Source organism: Microtus oregoni, unplaced genomic scaffold, assembly GCF_018167655.1.
Source record: "Microtus oregoni isolate MIOR12 unplaced genomic scaffold, Mior012 000017F_ref0000208, whole genome shotgun sequence".
Taxonomy (NCBI): domain Eukaryota; kingdom Metazoa; phylum Chordata; class Mammalia; order Rodentia; family Cricetidae; genus Microtus; species Microtus oregoni.
Genome location: NW_024543076.1, coordinates 13,945,005 through 13,963,002, shown reverse-complemented (window position 1 = coordinate 13,963,002; position 17,998 = coordinate 13,945,005). Strand labels below are relative to the sequence as shown.

At 41.6% G+C, this 17,998-nt stretch overlaps 1 protein-coding gene across 1 annotated transcript in view; it reads left to right on the top strand.

The window, feature by feature from the left end:
• Positions 1 to 17,998, top strand: part of Mdn1 (midasin AAA ATPase 1) — a 125,961-nt gene that overhangs the window by 68,167 nt on the left and 39,796 nt on the right. Inside the window, exons 49-65 of the mRNA XM_041667517.1 lie at positions 65 to 285; positions 1,600 to 1,713; positions 2,547 to 2,679; positions 3,517 to 3,632; positions 4,620 to 4,753; positions 7,345 to 7,502; positions 7,690 to 7,810; positions 8,041 to 8,251; positions 8,686 to 8,914; positions 9,184 to 9,304; positions 10,375 to 10,545; positions 11,942 to 12,156; positions 12,635 to 13,022; positions 13,580 to 13,689; positions 14,523 to 15,231; positions 17,326 to 17,487; positions 17,624 to 17,897. Coding sequence (XP_041523451.1) covers positions 65 to 285; positions 1,600 to 1,713; positions 2,547 to 2,679; positions 3,517 to 3,632; positions 4,620 to 4,753; positions 7,345 to 7,502; positions 7,690 to 7,810; positions 8,041 to 8,251; positions 8,686 to 8,914; positions 9,184 to 9,304; positions 10,375 to 10,545; positions 11,942 to 12,156; positions 12,635 to 13,022; positions 13,580 to 13,689; positions 14,523 to 15,231; positions 17,326 to 17,487; positions 17,624 to 17,897 — 3,587 coding nt within the window. The remainder of the gene's footprint in view (positions 1 to 64; positions 286 to 1,599; positions 1,714 to 2,546; positions 2,680 to 3,516; positions 3,633 to 4,619; positions 4,754 to 7,344; positions 7,503 to 7,689; positions 7,811 to 8,040; positions 8,252 to 8,685; positions 8,915 to 9,183; positions 9,305 to 10,374; positions 10,546 to 11,941; positions 12,157 to 12,634; positions 13,023 to 13,579; positions 13,690 to 14,522; positions 15,232 to 17,325; positions 17,488 to 17,623; positions 17,898 to 17,998) is intronic.

Sequence of the window (17,998 nt, the reverse complement as noted above, 5' to 3'; positions counted from 1 at the left end):
TTTTTTTGAAATGCCATGTGAAAGACTGTTCTAATTCCAGCTTTTCTCTTTCTGTGAGTTGCAGGAGTCAGCCTCTTACTTTGCAAGACTTAGAGAACATTATGCAGAGTTGTAACCCTGAGAACCTGACATTCAATACAGTGGAAGTGGATACTTACTGGGTCGATGAACCGGAGGTTTTAGCCGTGGCTGCTAAATTGCTCATAGAAAGAGCAACCAATCAGGATTGGATGCTCAGAGTTAAATGGCTTTGTCATTTAGCCAAGAACATACCACAGGGGCTCGGTGAGTAGCAGAGCTTCAATTGTCCAGTGGAGGGGTCTACATATGCTTCCCTTGTTGGAGCACCTCGGCGATATGTTGGTCTGTGACCGCACAGTTGAAGTTTTAGCTGGGAAACGATGAACAGCTGTGTTGTTGTAAAGTAGCTGTTAGATAGGGACATGTCTGCCCCTTGTGTATCAAGAGAAATGCCTCAGTTTGTCTTCCTTTTCGGGTCAAAGGGAAAATATATTGCCTCGTGTTACCCCCCCCCCCCCCCCTTTTCTTTTTTTGGTCTTTCTTTGTGTAGCCTTGGCTGTCCTGGAACTAGATACCAGGCTGGCCTCGGCCTCACAGAGATCTGCCTCTCTGCCTCCCAAGTTCCGGGATTAAAGGCCCATGCCACCACACCCAGCTGTATCATGTTACTTTTAGCATAAACAGTTTTTTTTTTTCCTGTACAAACATTTTCTCTGGGAACACTGTTGGTTTTAAACATTTATTTTTCCTTAAGATGCCCAAATTACTAATCCTGATTTTTGTTTGTTTTTATTTGTTTGAGACAGGGTCTCATGTAGCTCTGGCTGGTAGAGAACTCAAAAAGGTATATCAGTCTCTGCCTCCCAGGTGCTGTGACTAAACGCTACCATGCCTGGCCCCAATCCTGTTTTCATATTGGTACTGCTAGATACTTGCTTAATTTGTCATGTGTTCAGAGCAGAGAAAAGACAGTAACAATGACAATCCCTGCCTGCACTGTGGAGTGTAGGACATGGAACTTCTTAGTCATTCACATGCCTTGTAAGCAAAGTGGAAGTTCCAGAATTGCTTTCACTGCCAGCACCAAGGAGACAGAATTGTGCCCCAGGCTTGTTGGCCAAGCAGTATAACCTAATTGGTAAACTATAGACAAAGAAAAGACCCATCTCAGAGGAGGTAGATGGTTCTGAGTGCCCAAGCTTTCTCATGTGCATGGACCTGCACATACCCCCATTAAAAAATGTCAGCCTTAGTAAATGAATGTATATGACCTCTCTGCTTCCCAAGAACTTGTAGAAAAGCCGGTAAACACATATCTCTTGTTTAGTGACATTGGTATCAAAATATTTGTAGAGAATTTTTATTTTTATTGTTTTATATGATTGCTAGAGAGAGTAACACAAATGAACAGAAAGAACATAAAGTCTTGAAAGTTCAATAACTTGTAAACTCCAGTGCTTCATTAGCCCTAGCCACAATTCACTCGTTTCTGTATAGCTACTGTTTGACTGTTTTCATCATTGCAGAACGTTCTTTAGGCAGTATGGCTCTGAGCCTTAACAATACCTCTCCTTCCAGAGTCCGTGCAGATTCCCCTGGAAGCCAGTGCCACTGCTCTTAGAAATTTTTACTCAAATTCCCTCTCGGCTGGAGTCAGTAATGTCTTGAAAATATTACAGACAAATATAATAGGTATGTACCTGCTTTTAACAGGTCCCACCATCACCATGTGTTTCAGAAGACTTGATATATGCAGATGTAAACTGTCTTCAAAACTGTTTTGTCTATCATCTGAAGGGGTTGAATGGTATGCTAGGAAGAACCTGAGAGTGTAAAGATGAAGTCAGCTATGTTAGAGAATGACTGGTAGAAAAATGAGAGAATGTAAAATTTTTATTTCTGTCTCTTCCACTTTGAAGATTTTTGTTTACTATCATATTAACTAAAAGAGTTTTCGCATAAAATATTTCACTTGAGAGAAAACTACACAGGATCATTTGCTTCAGATACAAAGCCTTGATAACACGAGTTAGTCTTCAGTATATTTCTTCTTTTGATAATTAAGTATTAATTTGAAAGCTGGGATCACATGTCCACACTGACATGCCTGGCCAGTTCTGGTTCTGAGATGGAGTCTTGACGTTACTCAGGCAGGTGCTTTGAGCCTGGGCACAAGCAGTTCTGCCTTAACCTCTTCAGAAGCTGGGCTACATAATCATTACCAGGCATGGTCAGCGAAATGGTTTTAAGCAAAGTAATCTTGAATTGTTCTGTTTTGTATTTGAAAGAGGAGAGTGTTATATTCTAAGGTAGGAGGAGGTTTTGGTACACAGGGGTGTTTGATTTTGGAAAGGAAGTAGAGAAGCTGCTAGCTCTGTATTACTGCAGTGCCACAGACTGAAACTACAGGGTTCTATTCTGTTCTCCCCATGAGCCTGTGTGTGGTCAACAGGAAACAGTGAAATAGCTTAGACTTTACAAGTCAGGCTTGTTAATTGTACAATTTTTGTCTTTCTTTAAATTAGATGACTTCGTGATCCCTCTGGACCCCCGGTGGAACATGCAGGCTTTGGACATCATTAGAAATTCAGTGGACTTCGATCCACAAGCAGACCAGTCTCAGCAGCTCTTTGCCCTTTTAGAATCAGTTGCAAACAAGTAGGTGAACCCTAAAGCTTGAGACACTCTCATGGCCTTATCTACTATATAACAAATACAGGTTATGTGGGCTTTAATGTTATGAAACAAACAGTAGGTGTTAGATGTGTTCACTCAGCATTAGTGGTGGGCATTATTTGAAAGCTAATCTATCTCAGGATAGTTGTGTTTCTTCTGCATACAGGTCCCAGCAACCTTCCATTATCTACTCATGCTCTCAGATACTTGCTTCAGTTGTCATCCTCAGATACACAGCAGACAGGAATAACTCCTGCAACTTAAGTAAACATACATGTAAATTTTTTTTTTTTTTGGCCTAGGCAAGTTCTTGGTTTTGTTTTACCCCCCAAATTGGCCGTATATTTTAAAAAATAAATGTATAATTAAAATACAGTATGTATTGTATGCTGGTATGTAATAATGAACATGTGATTTTGATGAATCTTCTTGTAAAGTGAACCCATGAGTACGATTTATCACAAATGCAATGATAGTCACTATGCAGAGTTCAGGTTAATGTCAGACAATGGAGTAGTCTTAATACCAGTGTTTGCCATCTACCTGCCTCTTTTGCACCCTTCCTCTCTAGTCCAGAATTTGCAGACAAAGAACGGGCTAGATGAAGGGACTGATGATGCTTTAGATTATTTCTGTACTGTAGTTGTAGATCAGTGGTAGAATATTTTTTATCTAGTATGCCTGCTACCCTGAATTTGATCCCAGTACTATGTGCCCTTGTCTCCCCCACCAAAAAAAAAAAAAAAAAAAAACCACAAGTAAACAACTTTGCTAATTCCAAAGAAGTTCTGTTAACCAGTAAACATTACTTCATTCCAGGACAATTATCTATCTTGACCGGGAAAAGAGGATATTCACTGAAGGAAATTTGGTGTCCATTGGTAGTAAAAAGATAAGAAGCAGTGTTCTGAGGATGTCTCTTGAATTCCATAAAGGTAAAACATTTTCCTTTTTGCATTGTGGTTATGCTGTTGCTGCAGTTAGAAGACATACTCAGCAGCTACTGCTTTTGAATTCAGTTTGAAATGAACTATATCCGTCACTCAGTACTGATGAGTGGCATTTACTGAAACTGGTTGTCCCAGGTGCTCAGCTGTGTGCTGCTTACAGGTCCTCACAGCAAGCCTTTGAAACTAAGTAGGTTCTCAGCTCATGAGCTAGGAACACGAGACACACGCAAGTTCAGGATCCGATTTTTAGCAAGTAGAAGAGCTAGCACTTCAAAAGCAGGTTTCTTGGCTCAGAATATCTGTGCAGAAATCAAAACGCTATAAAGATATAAATATTTTAAAAGCTCATTTTTGATAACCTAAATTAGCGTCATTTGAGGGGAAACACCCTCACCAGATGGGCCCAAGGGCAAACCTGTGGTAGCTTTTTTAGATGGAATGTGGACTGAAGGTCCTGATGTTTTATCACAGTGATAAAAACCCTAAGAAACTGTCCAAATACATGGGCACTGGGTTCAGTGGTTTGCATTTTGTTACTTTTTAAAAATTATATATACATGCTTATGTGTAGTATTTTGCTTGCATATATGTGCGTGTACCACGTGCTTCCCTGGTGCACTTGAAGGTCAGATAACAGCTGTCATATGGCTGCTGCAACCAAACCTAGTTCCACTGAAAATGCAGTAAGTGCTCTTAACTGCCAAGCCATCTCTCCAACCCCAGTTTTTTTGTGTTTAAATGTAGGTATAAAATGTAATTTTGCTATGTTGCTTGTATTTTCCACTAAGACATTTATTAACATCTATGGTATTACATGCCTCCATAATACATACAAAATATGCTTTTGATTTTGAGCTTTCTAATAGACATTTGTACTAAATATAACATTAAAATTTATATTGTAATTTATTGTTAAAAAAAAAGCCTGAAGATTAATAGAATGTTCTTGTTTTATTTGTGTTGACTCTTAAGATCCAGAGAGCTATCACAGCCTGCCCCATGAAATTGTGGCCAATCTTGCTGCTTTTTTTGAATTTTGTGATGCACTAATCCTGCTCTGGGTACAGTCTCCTCAAGGGATGGTTCCTGACACTCATGTCAGTAAGGTGAGGCAAGGCTTTTTTACCTTCATTGTTTCTAAGGAGTACATTTTGACATGTATATTTTTGTAAAACGGATATATAACAATCAAGACAGGAAGATACTTATTTTCATTCCTAAAATCTTCCTTGTGTCCTTTTGTATTTCTTTCCTCTCTTTATCCATAATCTATCTGTAATCACATAGCCATCGAATGGAATTGTACAGTATAAATCTTTGGTCTGGCCACTTTTCTATTACTTTGACAGACACAGTGACCAACTTCTGAAAGAAAGCATTTAATTGCTTGCTTACATTTTCAGAGGATTCGTCCATGACCATCATGGTGGGGAGCATGACCTCAGGCAGCCAGGCATTACTGCGACAGTAAATGAGAGCATATACCTTATCCCTGGGTAGGGGACAGAAAGAGCCTGAGCCTGGCTTGGGCTTTTAAAACTTCAAAGCCCACCCCCAGTGACACAGCCAATCCTTCCTAAGTAGTTCACCTGCTGAGACTAAACATTGCAATATATGAGCCTTTCTCACTTGAACCACCACAAGATGCATTCATGTAGTTTTGATGTTTAGCAGGTTGTCTTCTTCTAGAAATGTTCTACAATTTATCCCTTTGCCTATTAGTGTACATTTGGGTTTTACAATTAAATTCTTGTTTACCTATGCTTTCTTATCTGTCATTGTCACATGTGGATTAAATAACATTTTAATTCCAATTTATTCTTGTAAATTTAATAAAATGTTTTAGTCATAGGCCCTTTTTTCCATAAAGGTTACCAAAAACCACAGAAAGGTCTTGTTTGTATGGTGTCTCTGTCAGTATTAAGGACCATTTATTTAGTTCCATTAACACGAATGACATATTTTAATAAAAGTAGCATTTTTCCAAATAGAAATTAGATCACTACTTCTTTTAAAGAAGAAAGCTGGGTTTCCCGTCTGCTTTCTGCAATTAGTCATGTGGTGTCATGTGTATTTAAATCTGTGAGGGAAAATTGCTTCCTACACTGACTTTTCTATAGTTGAGGAGGTTGAAAACGAAGTAATACTGTTTATGGCAGGCATGTTCTTTAGGGGCACTTCACATCCCTGACAGATGTGTATAGACTGAACCAGTGTTGAACTTTTCTGCAGTGCAATACTCGTCTAGTTTTAATGTGTGTGTGTGTATTGATAGTTTGAAAAGGTTGGTCATTGAATTTTGATGTACTTTTCCCTACGAGTAAAAAGTCACAAATTTCATCAGGAAAAATTTAATCCCAGGGAAACTGTCAACCTCTTGGTTTTGCTTGAAAATCCAGTTCACTTCACCCACTGTATGTCCTGTTTCTACACTCATAGATTGAACTAACTTTAGGTCCAAAATAATACATTTATTTTCTATTTAATTTGGCTCTTTAATGAGTTGGGTTGATGTTGACTTTGTAAAACTGTCTCCCCCCTCCCAAAAAGTATTTCTGTACTGAACATGTACAAATGTTTTTTTGTTTTGTTTTATCATCTTTTTTTCTTTTTAGACACATTTTATATGTGTGTGTGTGCACTTCATGTGTGCCTGATGCCTGTGGAGGCCAGAAGGCACCAGATCCCCTAAAACTGTAGCTACCATGTTGGTGCTGGGAAGTGAACCCAGGTTCTCCTCAAGAGCAAGTGCTCTTGGCCAGTGAGCCAACCCCCTCCAGCTCTTTGTCATTATTTGTAAAGGCAGTGTAGCAAGTTTTACATAGCATTCCATTGACTCTGTCTTACAGATAATCTAGAGATGATTTAACATGTTTGATGATAAGTGCAGGTTATAGGCAAACCTGCTCGATTATTTGAGAGGCTTAACCATACTTTGGAGTCCAGAAGGGGTCTTTGGAACAAATTGCCTGAATTGAGTGAGGAGCAATTATATTTTAAATGTTTGTTGCTGTCCTTTTCTTTTCTTTGGTGGGTGCACCTGCCCCAAGTTTGGGTCTTTGGAACTATACCCAGAACCTGATGTGTGATAGGCAAGTGCTCTACCATGCCTCCCTAGCCTCCAAATAGCTTCTCAAAGGGAAAGGTTTACTTTGTGTGTGTTCAGTATAATTTTTGCCATCAGTTATACCTAATCAGTTTGTCAGGCAGTTTTTAAAATTTGACCATTAATTTAAATTTCAATTCATTAAACAAAGTAAATAAAATGTTATGAAGATAGCTTTAACATCATGAAATTTATAAAAGTATCCACTGGAGGGAAACCATTTGTAAGATGCATAAATTCTGCTAGCTAATTAAGACAGTTGAATTTTGAAAGTGAGCAAAATAATAGAATAGACAGGCTCTCCAGACATACAGAGACTAGAAGAGCTGGGAGGGTGCATCAGCAGCAGCTATTAGGGTTGTAGATGGAGATGTTAGCGAAGTAAGCACTCCGGAGATACAGCTGCTAGTTAGGGATTAGTGTGCAGAAGGGGAGTTATGGCAGCAGTGACCCTCAGCAGAGCGTGCTCACACTGGCCTTGGACTCACAATCCTGCTTTCCCAAGTGCTGGGATTGCTGGTTTGCACTACCATTTGCAACATGTTGTGTGTCTTTTACTAACCGATTGTCATGGTTTTTCTTTGGTTTTAGATCTTAAGTTCTGTGAAATGGCGGGACCGGTTTTGGACTGTGGCCGATGCGGTGACATTAGATGCCCCAGGTCTGGCTTTGCTTGCCCTCCACTGGCACTGGGTTTTGAAACATTTAATCCATCAGATCCCCCAACTCCTGGTGAATCATGAAGACAAGTAAGACTCCTATTTTGAGTGGTAATGTTAATATCTGTAATGTTAACAGAGAAGAGGATTTAAACTGAAAACCGTTTCATCTTGCTTTGATGTATTTCCTTAGCATATTAGTAAACACATTACATTAAAATGTAAAAATGTAGAAGACTTTTCATGGTATCCAGCTTTTTCCCCTTTTTCTTTGAAGATATTATAAAGAGGTACAAACTGTCTCCGAGCACATCCACAGTTGTCTGGGCACCCCAGCTGGCAGCTTTGCTGGCATCAAGAAGCTGCAGGCGTTCCTGGGACGGCCATTTCCTTTTAAGGTACATCTGGAAACGTGGTCAGTGAAACCCTGGGGTTCTCCCGAACCTGGAAGCTCAGGTAGACTTGCTTTTGCTCCAAAGCTAGCTCTTCATTTCATCCGACAGTGCTCCTACTCACTCTTGAGGCTGGGTGGAGTTGCATTCCCTGCCCCTGAGCACACAAGCTGTGCTAGGCTACTGCAGAGCGCTTCCTTCCAGCTCTTGAGTCCGCATTCTTGGGTTTATTTCAGGACAAACTGGTAGTGGACTGCTTTTCACAGCTGCAAGTCCTTAACAAAGCCCTTGTCATCAAAGAACAGCTGCCTGTCTTTGGGGAGTGTGGGTGGCAAGAAGACATTAATCGTCTCCAAGTGGTTGCTTCTGAATGGAATTTGAAGAAAAGTCTCCTACGGGCCTGGGGATTGATCCTCAGAGCTAACATTCTGGATGGTGTCAACCTAGGTAATAATTTTCTGGTGTCTGGTTTGTTGAAGCTATCTTCTTCCCTGTTGCTCATAAAGTTTCCCCTCCGACTTTAGTCATTGGACTGAACTCCACAAGTATTGTTCAGTTATAGTATTAGATTTGTAGAAGTTAATATGAGTTTATGCCAGGCGGTGGTGGTGCACACCTTTAATCCCAGTAATCTGTGTGTTCAAGGCCAGCCTGGTCTGCAGAGTGAGTTCTAGGACAGCCAGGGCTGTTACACAGAGAAACCCTGTCTCAAACAAGAAAAAAAGTTAATATGATTTTAATAGGAAAAACTTAAAATACATGTTGACCAGCTAACTCAGGTTAATATCAGGGACAGCAGTGCTCCCAGGTGTTGGGCATCTAGACTTGGACTTAGAGTACTTTGTTCTAATCCATGTCTTTCTTTCTTATTGGAATTGAAGATGAATTGAAGACTCTTGTGAACACTCAGGGTTTGGAACTAAAATCCAGAGGACTTTCATGTGGCTTCCTGGAGAAAGCACACGAGACTTCTTCCCCATCCCAGCCAAGCTTCAGCTCTTTAGTCCACCTCAGCAGGCTCGTTCAGCTGTGGCCTGCAACCGAGTACCTGGCTATGCTGTGGCAGTACAGAATGACAGCTGATTTTGTAACACAGGCTTGTCTGAGCCGGTAAACACTTTTCCATTATTCTCTAGAGGATTACAGATTCTCTTGTTCCGTTATCTTGTGTGTGTGTCTTGAGGAGGGATTGCTGAGGCTCAGGGAAGTCATTGCCCTTTTAGAAAACCAGTCTTCCTGAGAATGCTTTGATTGCTTTGGTCTCAGGCCTAAACCCATCAAGTGCTCACCAGTACCGTAGTCTTTGTGTTCCACCTTCCCTTATAAAGTAGTTCCTTGATAGTTGGCCCCCATCCTCTCCCTGTTGATTTTTGGAACAGGTCAAGCAGACACCCGCAGATGGATGAGGAGATCAGTCACCACATCGCATTTTGTCTCAAGCACACGCCCATTGCGCCTCAAAAGCTTTGGAATCTTTGGTCTTTACTGCATTATCCAAAGGTAAAAACCAAAATCAATAGGAAAATAAGCCTCCTCTTGGTCTTGATTAATCAGATTTCTGTGGCATTGACTTTCAGCGCTACACATTGTAAACTTGGATTTTCAACTTCTGCATTTAACAGAGGTGTTGGACAACTCTGTTTAGGGGTGTTGGGGATTGTCTTGGCTGTCCTGGAGCTCACTTTATAGACCAGGCTAACCTTGAACTCAGACATTGCCTACCTCTGTCTCCTGAGTGCTGGAGTTAAAGGTGTGTGCCACCACAACCACTGGCCTACAGCTCTTATCACAGAAATAGCCATTTGGTTTCCAATAAATGATGTAGTAATATTGACTACTTAAAAATTCCTATTTGACTTTAAAAAAAAAAGTCTTAGTGTTTTCTTGCCTCCCATGTTAAATGTGAAATCTACTAAAAATGTGGTTAATATAATTTTACTAGAACATCCTTAAATTTTTTTTAAAGATTTATTTGTTTGTTTATTGTGTATATAACATTTTGCCTCCATGTATGCCCACACACCAGAAGAGTGCGCCAGATTTCATTACAGATGGTTGTGAGCCACCATGTGTTTGCTGGGAATTGAACTCATGACCTCTGAAAGAGCAGCCAATGCTCTTAACCACTGAGCCATGTCTCCAGCCTCATCCTTAAATTTTTAAGTCATATTTTATGTATTTCCTTTGCTGATGTCACAACGTGAATTAGTTTACTTTCTGCACAGGTTTATACAGCATCTCATCTTAGTTTATAAAACTGCAAGCAACCTACATAATAACTTCGATAAGATAATTGAGAGGACATTGAAATCAGGATGTTTAGGATTAGTATCTTTTAAAACACCACTGGAAGCCAGGCAGTGGTGGCTCATGCCTTTAATCCGAGCACTCAGGAAACAGAGCAGGTCGACAAAGCAAGTTCTAGAACAGCCAGAGATACACAGAAAAATCCTGTCTCAATAAATCAAAAAAAAAAAAAAAAAAACCGCTATTGGGTATTGATGTATGTTAAGTGGCAGACTTGATAACCTGAATGATGGAAACTTTTTCAAATTTTCTTTTACCTCTAGCTGTCTGCTAAAGAGCTTTCTTGTTTGTGGTCAGAGTTATTTAACTCTACATTTGGGTCTTCCTGGAGCAGTATGGTTACCACAGATCCAGAGTATTGGCTGACGTGGAGTCCTCTGCCTAACACACCGCAGCAGGAAGTGCCCAAGTCCCATGTGGACTCCACGTTGAAGGTTTGTGAGGATAAAAGTCATAAATGCCTCTTGATTCTGTGGACTGATAACTTATAGAAGTGACTGGGATCCTTTGTTTTCTGAGGAATATTAAGCTTACTGTCCAAATCATGAATGACTTGAATGTCATTTAAAAAGTCATTTAGTTTTTCTGTGTGTGGTCGTACTTGATTATCACTTGTATTTTTCTTTGATGATTCTTAAGATTGTGCATCTTTTCATGTGTTGTCAATTACACCCTATTGACTATGGTGCTGGCAGTCAAACTTAAGGCCTTATGTGTGCTGGGTACCACTGAGTAGCAGCCTCCAGGCCTTAGCTGATTGTTTCACTCTGGACTTTTCAGTCTTACTCATTTTCTTCTTTTTACTTTTTATTGGAAAGCATATTTTCCCATATAGTATATTCTGATCAGTCTCCCCTTCCTTGTCTTCCAGCTCCTCCCTCCCTATTCTTTCAACTCCATGCCTTCTTTCTCTCTAGAAAACAAACAAGCAAATAAAAGAACAAACAAACCAGAACAGAACAAACAGGAGAAAAGAAAAAGCACCAGAAACACACACATACAGACATTTAACAAAGATCTTTTCATGATTATCAATATTAACACTTTCCCAGTATGGCTGGAAGTATGTTTCTGAATTTCTATTGGTCTGTAAGATTTGATTGTTTCCTGACACTCAGTTTAATGATGTTAGGTATGCCAGTCTCTTTTATTTTCCTGGCTTTTGCATGTAACACTTAAAAATGACTTCTTTCATCAGTTGTAGGGTAAAAATGATTCACCATTTTCTCCTGTGTCCTTGTTTTATATTTAATCTTGGCAGTATATCTTTTCATTTATTTCTTCATTTGTTTATTATGTGTGTTTGCCAGCGTGAGTTGACCATATGAGGTCAGAAGGTGTCTGCCTCCCTGGACCTGGAGCTCCGAGCATTTGGGAGCTATTGTGGATGCTAGGAAATGAGTCTGCTCTTTACTACTTGTCTGTCTCTCCAGCCACCTTATCTGTGTGTCTTGTTTTCTGAGTTAGGAAAGCAGCCTTTTCTCTTAGTCTGTAAATGATGCATCCTCTCTAGTCTTGCTTGAAGTGCCACCTTTATTTCTATAGATGTTCATGGAATTCTTTTTATGTCTTCGGTATTTTTATTGTAACCGAAGCTAATTGATAATGGCTTTTACAAAACCTCTCGCAAAGCCTCTGGTGATAAATCTTATGGATTCTCAAGAGCCGTGTAGGATGTACTGTTTTTTCTATCATGTATTGACCACGTGACCCTTGTTGTGGATGGCTATCTCTGTGTCTCACTTTGACAGACTTTGTGTCATGTCACCTCTTATGTCTCTTTTGTCCACTTCCATCTCTCAGTTACTTGGTTCTCTTGTTGTTGTTCAGGGCCCTGGCAGCCTCTGCAGAGCTGTTTTTTCCAAGTGTTGCTTCAGTGTGTTAACAAGCAGCAGCAGAGCAAGCCACTGGGACATAAACGGCCTGCCCCTCCTGTCTTCCTCACACGTCACCCTGGGGGAGTGGGTTGAGAGAGCCCAGCAGCTCCAGGACATCAGCTCGTTGCTGTGGACCAACATGTCTGTGCCTTCAGTAGCTGAATTCAGGTATTTCTCCCCTGGAAATAGTCTGTAATGCTGTTGTCTGCTTTCTACCATGTGTAGCGAGGGTTCATTCAGAACTGCCTTCTGGTAAGTGAAGGAAGGTGAGGGGAGTTTTTGTTTAGATTAACATGCTTGTAATCCATAACAGGCTACTGTGAGTTTGATTCCGGGATTTTAATAATATTTGAGCCGTTGGGTGGTGGTGGTGTATGTCTTTAATCTCACGCAGCACTTGGGAGACAGAGGCATGTGGATCTCGGCGAGTTCCATGACAGCTAGGACTGTTACACAGAGAAACCCTATCTCAAAAAAAAAAAAAGGAAACAACAGGTCATAAATAGAAAATCATGCAAGATTACATGAGAAATTCACCTTTAAATAATAACAGTCTGTGGTTAATAGTTCCTAAAGTGAAAGTGTATAGTTAAGGAGGTTGTTTGAGTCCCTGCCTCCATAAGTGCTGTGTTGTGTGTCCCCATAGACGCACAGACTCACGGCTCCAGGGGCTGGTGCTGTGCTGGCACCTGCTCGGCCTCACGGAGCTGCTTCCCATGCACCAGCGGCAGAAGTACATGCAGAACTGTGAACTACTGCTGCTTGGAGACAGCCAGGCCTTCCAGCATGTGGAGCAGACTCTCGGGAACATGGGTGGTCAGGAGGCACTGCCCAAAGAACTTCTCTGCCTCTTGCTCGCCTCCCTGCACTACTTTTCTGATGAAGTGGAGAGTAAGAAGAACCTCCCTGAAGCAGCCCTGCGCGGGAGACTCTGGGTGAGCCTTGGCTTACTCCAGATTCAGACTTGGCTTCCCCAGGCACGTTTCGACCCTGCAGTGAAGAAGGCATACAAGCTCAAGTATGCCCAAGAGGAGGTAAGGGCCAGGTGGAGAGCCTGGGCTGGGCTGCCCTGGCTCACTGAATTTGCGTATACTTACTCCTTTGTGCCCTATAAGGCTGTTTAGAACGGGAAGAGTTCTCACAAGTCTTGTAATGACTGCATTTTCTTCTAAGATTTTTGACTTGACTTAGCAGAGGGGAAACAGGCATTGTCAGAGAAATAACGGAATAGTGTCCCTAGACCCTAGAGATTGTGAGTGTAATTCAAATAATATGGCCCTTGCTACCACTTGAACATCCAAACAAACTGAAGAAACTAACATACTAAGATAGATACATGTACTGTATTTTGAAGAGGAGCTGATAGGGGATGAAAGTTAGGCAGCTATAGATAGGCACTTAATATTTTTGTGGTATGAGTAATACAGTTCCTTTTGCCTAGCCTAGCAGTTTTGAGTTGAGTGACCCAGGTCTTTGGGTCATTCAGATCCCTATCCATCTTACTGTTCTGCCCACACTCAGAACATTGTCTTCATGTGCATGGTCGCCGCTGTGGCCACAGAAAACCGTTTGTTGTTTGCTTTTCCAATAGTTATGCCAGCTGCAGTGTGAGTGGAAGACCCGGAACCTGTTGTCCCACCTACAGACTGGAAGGGACCTGGAAGACGAAATGATTATCAGGCACTCTCATCCACACATCAGGTAAGGCAGCAGAGTGTGTGTTGGGGGTGAGAGGTAAAAAAGGTAGTAAGAGATTGACTACTGCATTGCAGTTATGTTAATGTGGTGGTGACATAGCTCAGCTATATGACCAGTTAGATCCAGATTGTTCATTGTGGTCAGGAAGCAGGTATATTCAAAAAGAGGGGAAAGATGCTGAAGGTTGGACTGAAGAGATGACTTAGTGATAAAGGATGTGTACTACTCAGGCAGAGGACCCAACTTGATTCCCATCACTCACATTGAGAGGCTCACAGCCACCTGTAAGTAGCTTCGGGGTATCTTGATGCCTCATGCCTCTGGCCTCAGCAGGCACCTTCTCTTAAGTGAACATACCCACATATAGACACACATACACAACGTACATATACACAATTAAAGATAAATTAAATATTTTTTAATGTTATTGAAGGCCAGATAGTGGTGCCTTTAATACTAGCACTGGGAAGGCAGAGGCAAGCAGATCTCTTGTGTTTGAGTGGTCTGTGGAGTGAGTTCCAGGACAGCCAGAGCAACACAGAGAAAGCCTGCTTAATGCTATCCAGTTTGTGTCCATAAAGCAAAGGCAGATTGTTGGATCAGCCTCTGTCAGTGAGCTGTGGCAAGGCTTTGATGAGATGTATTGAAAGTATTTTTCAAACATGTGTGGTACTCCATGAATGCTTAAAGATGTTACCCAGTCTCATTATCATTGCTAATATTACCCTCACAGTTCTTATTAGCTAATGTCTTCATTGTCTTTCCCGATTTGAGGGCCCAGTCCAGATTCGCTGCTTTTCTAACAGCATTTGTATGTTGTGTTAATTTTCCTTCAGGTTACTTCCCCAAAAAATCAGTCAGCTGGAGAATGTAGTTCACAGCCTGTCAAAAAAACAGGCCTTCAGACCCCACCAACCCAGTTATGAGTCCTTGGTACAAGAGATCCACCACTACGTCACTAGCATCGCCGAGGTCACTGCCGTTCAGGACCTGCTCATGCGACTCCTTCAGGCCCTCCACGCAGACAGATCAAGGTCTGCTCAAGTGCTCCAGAACCTCCTAAAGGAGGAGGCCTCTTGGCAGCAGTCCCATCACCAGTTTAGGAAGCGACTTGTAGAAGAGTATGCCTTGTATCCAGACACCGTCGCCCCACTGCAGGCATCCGTCTTGCAGTTGCAGCATGGCATGAGGCTCGTGGCATCTGAAGTCCATGCCTCCCTTCATAGCAGTGTGATCTGTGCAGAAAATCTGGGGGCCCTGGCCATGGCTGTGCTAGCTTTCCCTTCTGTGGGCCCCAGTTTCCCTACCTATCATGCTCATGCAGATGCTTTGTGCTCTGTGAACTCAGTGGAAGCTCTGCAAGGTCTGGGGAAACTGATGGTCAAGCGCTCAGGAGGAAAGGAAAGAGAAGGCAAGAGCCAGCAGCAGCCTTACCCGACCCGGGAGCAGTTACTGATGAATGCTCTCCTTTACCTGCGTTCCCATGTGCTGTACAAAGGCGAACTGGATCAGAGGGCCCTGCTGCTCTTCAGACATGTATGCCAAGTAAGCCTATTGCCAAGAGGGACTGCCTGCTATGGTAGAGAATGGTTGGGAAGTAGGTTTTCATCTGATGCTTCCCTTTTCTCCATTGATTACAAAGTGTGTATAGGAGGTGGGGGCGGGGGCTGGGCTGTGCTTTTTTTTTTTTTTTTTTTTTTTGAGGGTCTTGGATATTTCTGACCGCCCTGGCACTCATTATGTAGCCCAGACTTGTGACACCTATTCTACCTATCACTTGAAATCTTAGGTCACAGGTGTGTACCAGCATAGCAAGTGTGCCCAGCTCCCTTCAGTCTTTAAAGGATTAACTGGGCCCTCCTTTGTGGTGTGTATTATAAGCATTATTTAAAAATAATATAATATACCTCAAATTTATAGATTTTACTTTGTAACAATAACTTGTTAAGAAAGTAATATTATAGTATAGTGACCTAATACTCAGCAACTGAAAGAACATGCTGTTCAGGGTCGATTCTGTGCTCTGCGTGCAGTGTGATACTTAGTCTCAGGTTGCTAGAGCTGTGGGACACACAGCCAGGCACCAGTGCGTCCATCTGCTTAGTATTCAAACCCAATAGCACTTGGTAATCATTCCTGCTTGCTGCATTATTTACCTGTCATATATTTCCTCGCTAATTTTCTCATATCTGTGCATCCATTAAGTTACTTTGTACAGTTAATACTTTATTTACTATTTTGGAGAGAAAAACAGTAAGTCTCATAGAAAATAGTCTTGCATCTTTGGGTAACCTAGAGAACAGAATTGATTTTAGGACAAAAATTAAACCTGTGCTGAAGGTGTAGCTCAGTTGTGCTGGCCCAGCACACCATAGGACCTAAGTTTGATTCCTTAGTACCTTCTAAACCAGGGCGCTTACATACAGACCTGTCATTCCAGCACGAAGATCAGGAGTTATCCTGACCTCAACCAGTTCTGGCTCACCTGTGTCAAATCCATTAGCTCTAGCTCTTTATCTTTAAAAATTAAATAAATTTGGGCTTAGCTGCTTTTCCAGAAGATCTTGGTTTGGTTCCCAGCACACATGTGCCTCTTAACTGCCTGTAACTCTAGTTTCAGGGAATCTGATACCCTCTCCTGGCCTCCTAAGGGCAGAAGTTATGCAAGTGGTGTATAGACATGCATATAGGCAAAATATCCTAACACATAAAAATTGAATCTTTAAAAACATAAAGATACTTCTTAGGCTTTTAATTTAATTATCTTTCTTTAATGATACCTACTATTTCCTAAACCTCAAAAATATTTGATGGCAACACTTGGGCACACACCCAGTTAATTCCAGCATTTACAGAGAAGAGGCAGGAGGATCAGGAGAAAACCAGCTGCACTACGTAAAGAGTTTGAGGGTAGCCTGGGATACATGAGACTTAAATGAAAAAAGAAAAGAAGGGGTTGGAGAGCTAGTTGAGAAGAGTTGGATTGCCAGCACTCACGTGGCATCTCCTAATCATCCTTGACTCCAATTCCGGGGACCTTTTCCTCTCGGGCCTCTGGATACCAGGTACACCCAGTGCACAGGCATGCAGGCAAGCAAACTATCCATTCATATTTAATTAGATTGTAATTTTAAAAGACCTACATTAAAAAAAACAACAAGAAAAAAACACATGTGACTGTCTGTTGGTTTCCTTCATTTAATACATTTTTGTTGTTGGAGACGATTTCACTGTAGTCTAGCTGGCCTGGAACCTACTACTTAGACTGCTCTAGCCTCTGCCTATCATCATTTATAGTTTTTGCCAATTTAAGGACCTAAAATCTGAGACAGCAGGGCATTCAGGAAGTGTCTAGCATAGTCTGATGTTGAACTCTAGGCCAGCTTGCTAAAGTGCCTACTAAGTGCATTCTTTGTCCACTCCCTCACCCCCTTGAACAAAAAGTATACTAGGGTTAGCTGTACTGTGGCATACTTGTAGATTGTTGAAATTGTAGCAGTGCTCTGCTAATGTTGTTTCTTAGCTATTGTCTTGTGTTTGGGGGCCCTTAGTACCTTCATACATGTGGGAAGCCAAGATTGATGAATCTTGCCTGTGGTCCTGTGAATGCTTCCTTTTTCTGCCCATATGACCTTTCAGGAGATCATCAATGAGTGGGATGAACAGGAGCGCATAGCCCAAGAGAAGGCAGAAGAAGAGAATAGCCTGTACAGATACCGAAGCAGGAGCTGCAGGGCAGCCCTGAGTGAGGAGGAGGAGGAAGAACTTGAGCTCAGAAAACTCTTCCCACTGCATGAAAAGGTAGCGGGTTATGCTCTGTGGCTGTATTCATTATTTCATTTATTTCATTGAATGGCACTGTTCTCTTGACCGTTCATACTCCTTCTCTCCATTTTCTGCAGATTGTAATCAAACTCATTGTTCTATTGCTGTTTAGGACTTTGCAGATATTTTGATAGAACAAACTCTAGAGGAGAAAAAAGGAGCTTCAGAAAGGCAAGAAGAGGAGGAAGCCACAGACCCAGCTCTCCTGTCCCAGAGTTCAATGCAGGCAGTGATGCTGATACATCAACAGTTGTGCCTCAGCTTTGCACGGTCTCTTTGGTACCAACAGACTGTGCCACCACATGAAGCAAAACACTATCTCAGCCTGTTTCTATCCTGCTATCAGACTGGAGCATCTCTGGTGACACACTTCTACCCTCTGATGGGTATGGAAATTCTCCTAAATGCTCTTGGGAAATCAAAATGAGTAGATGATTTTGCTATTTCTGGAACAATTTAAGATAACGAAATTGCCATTTTCATTTAG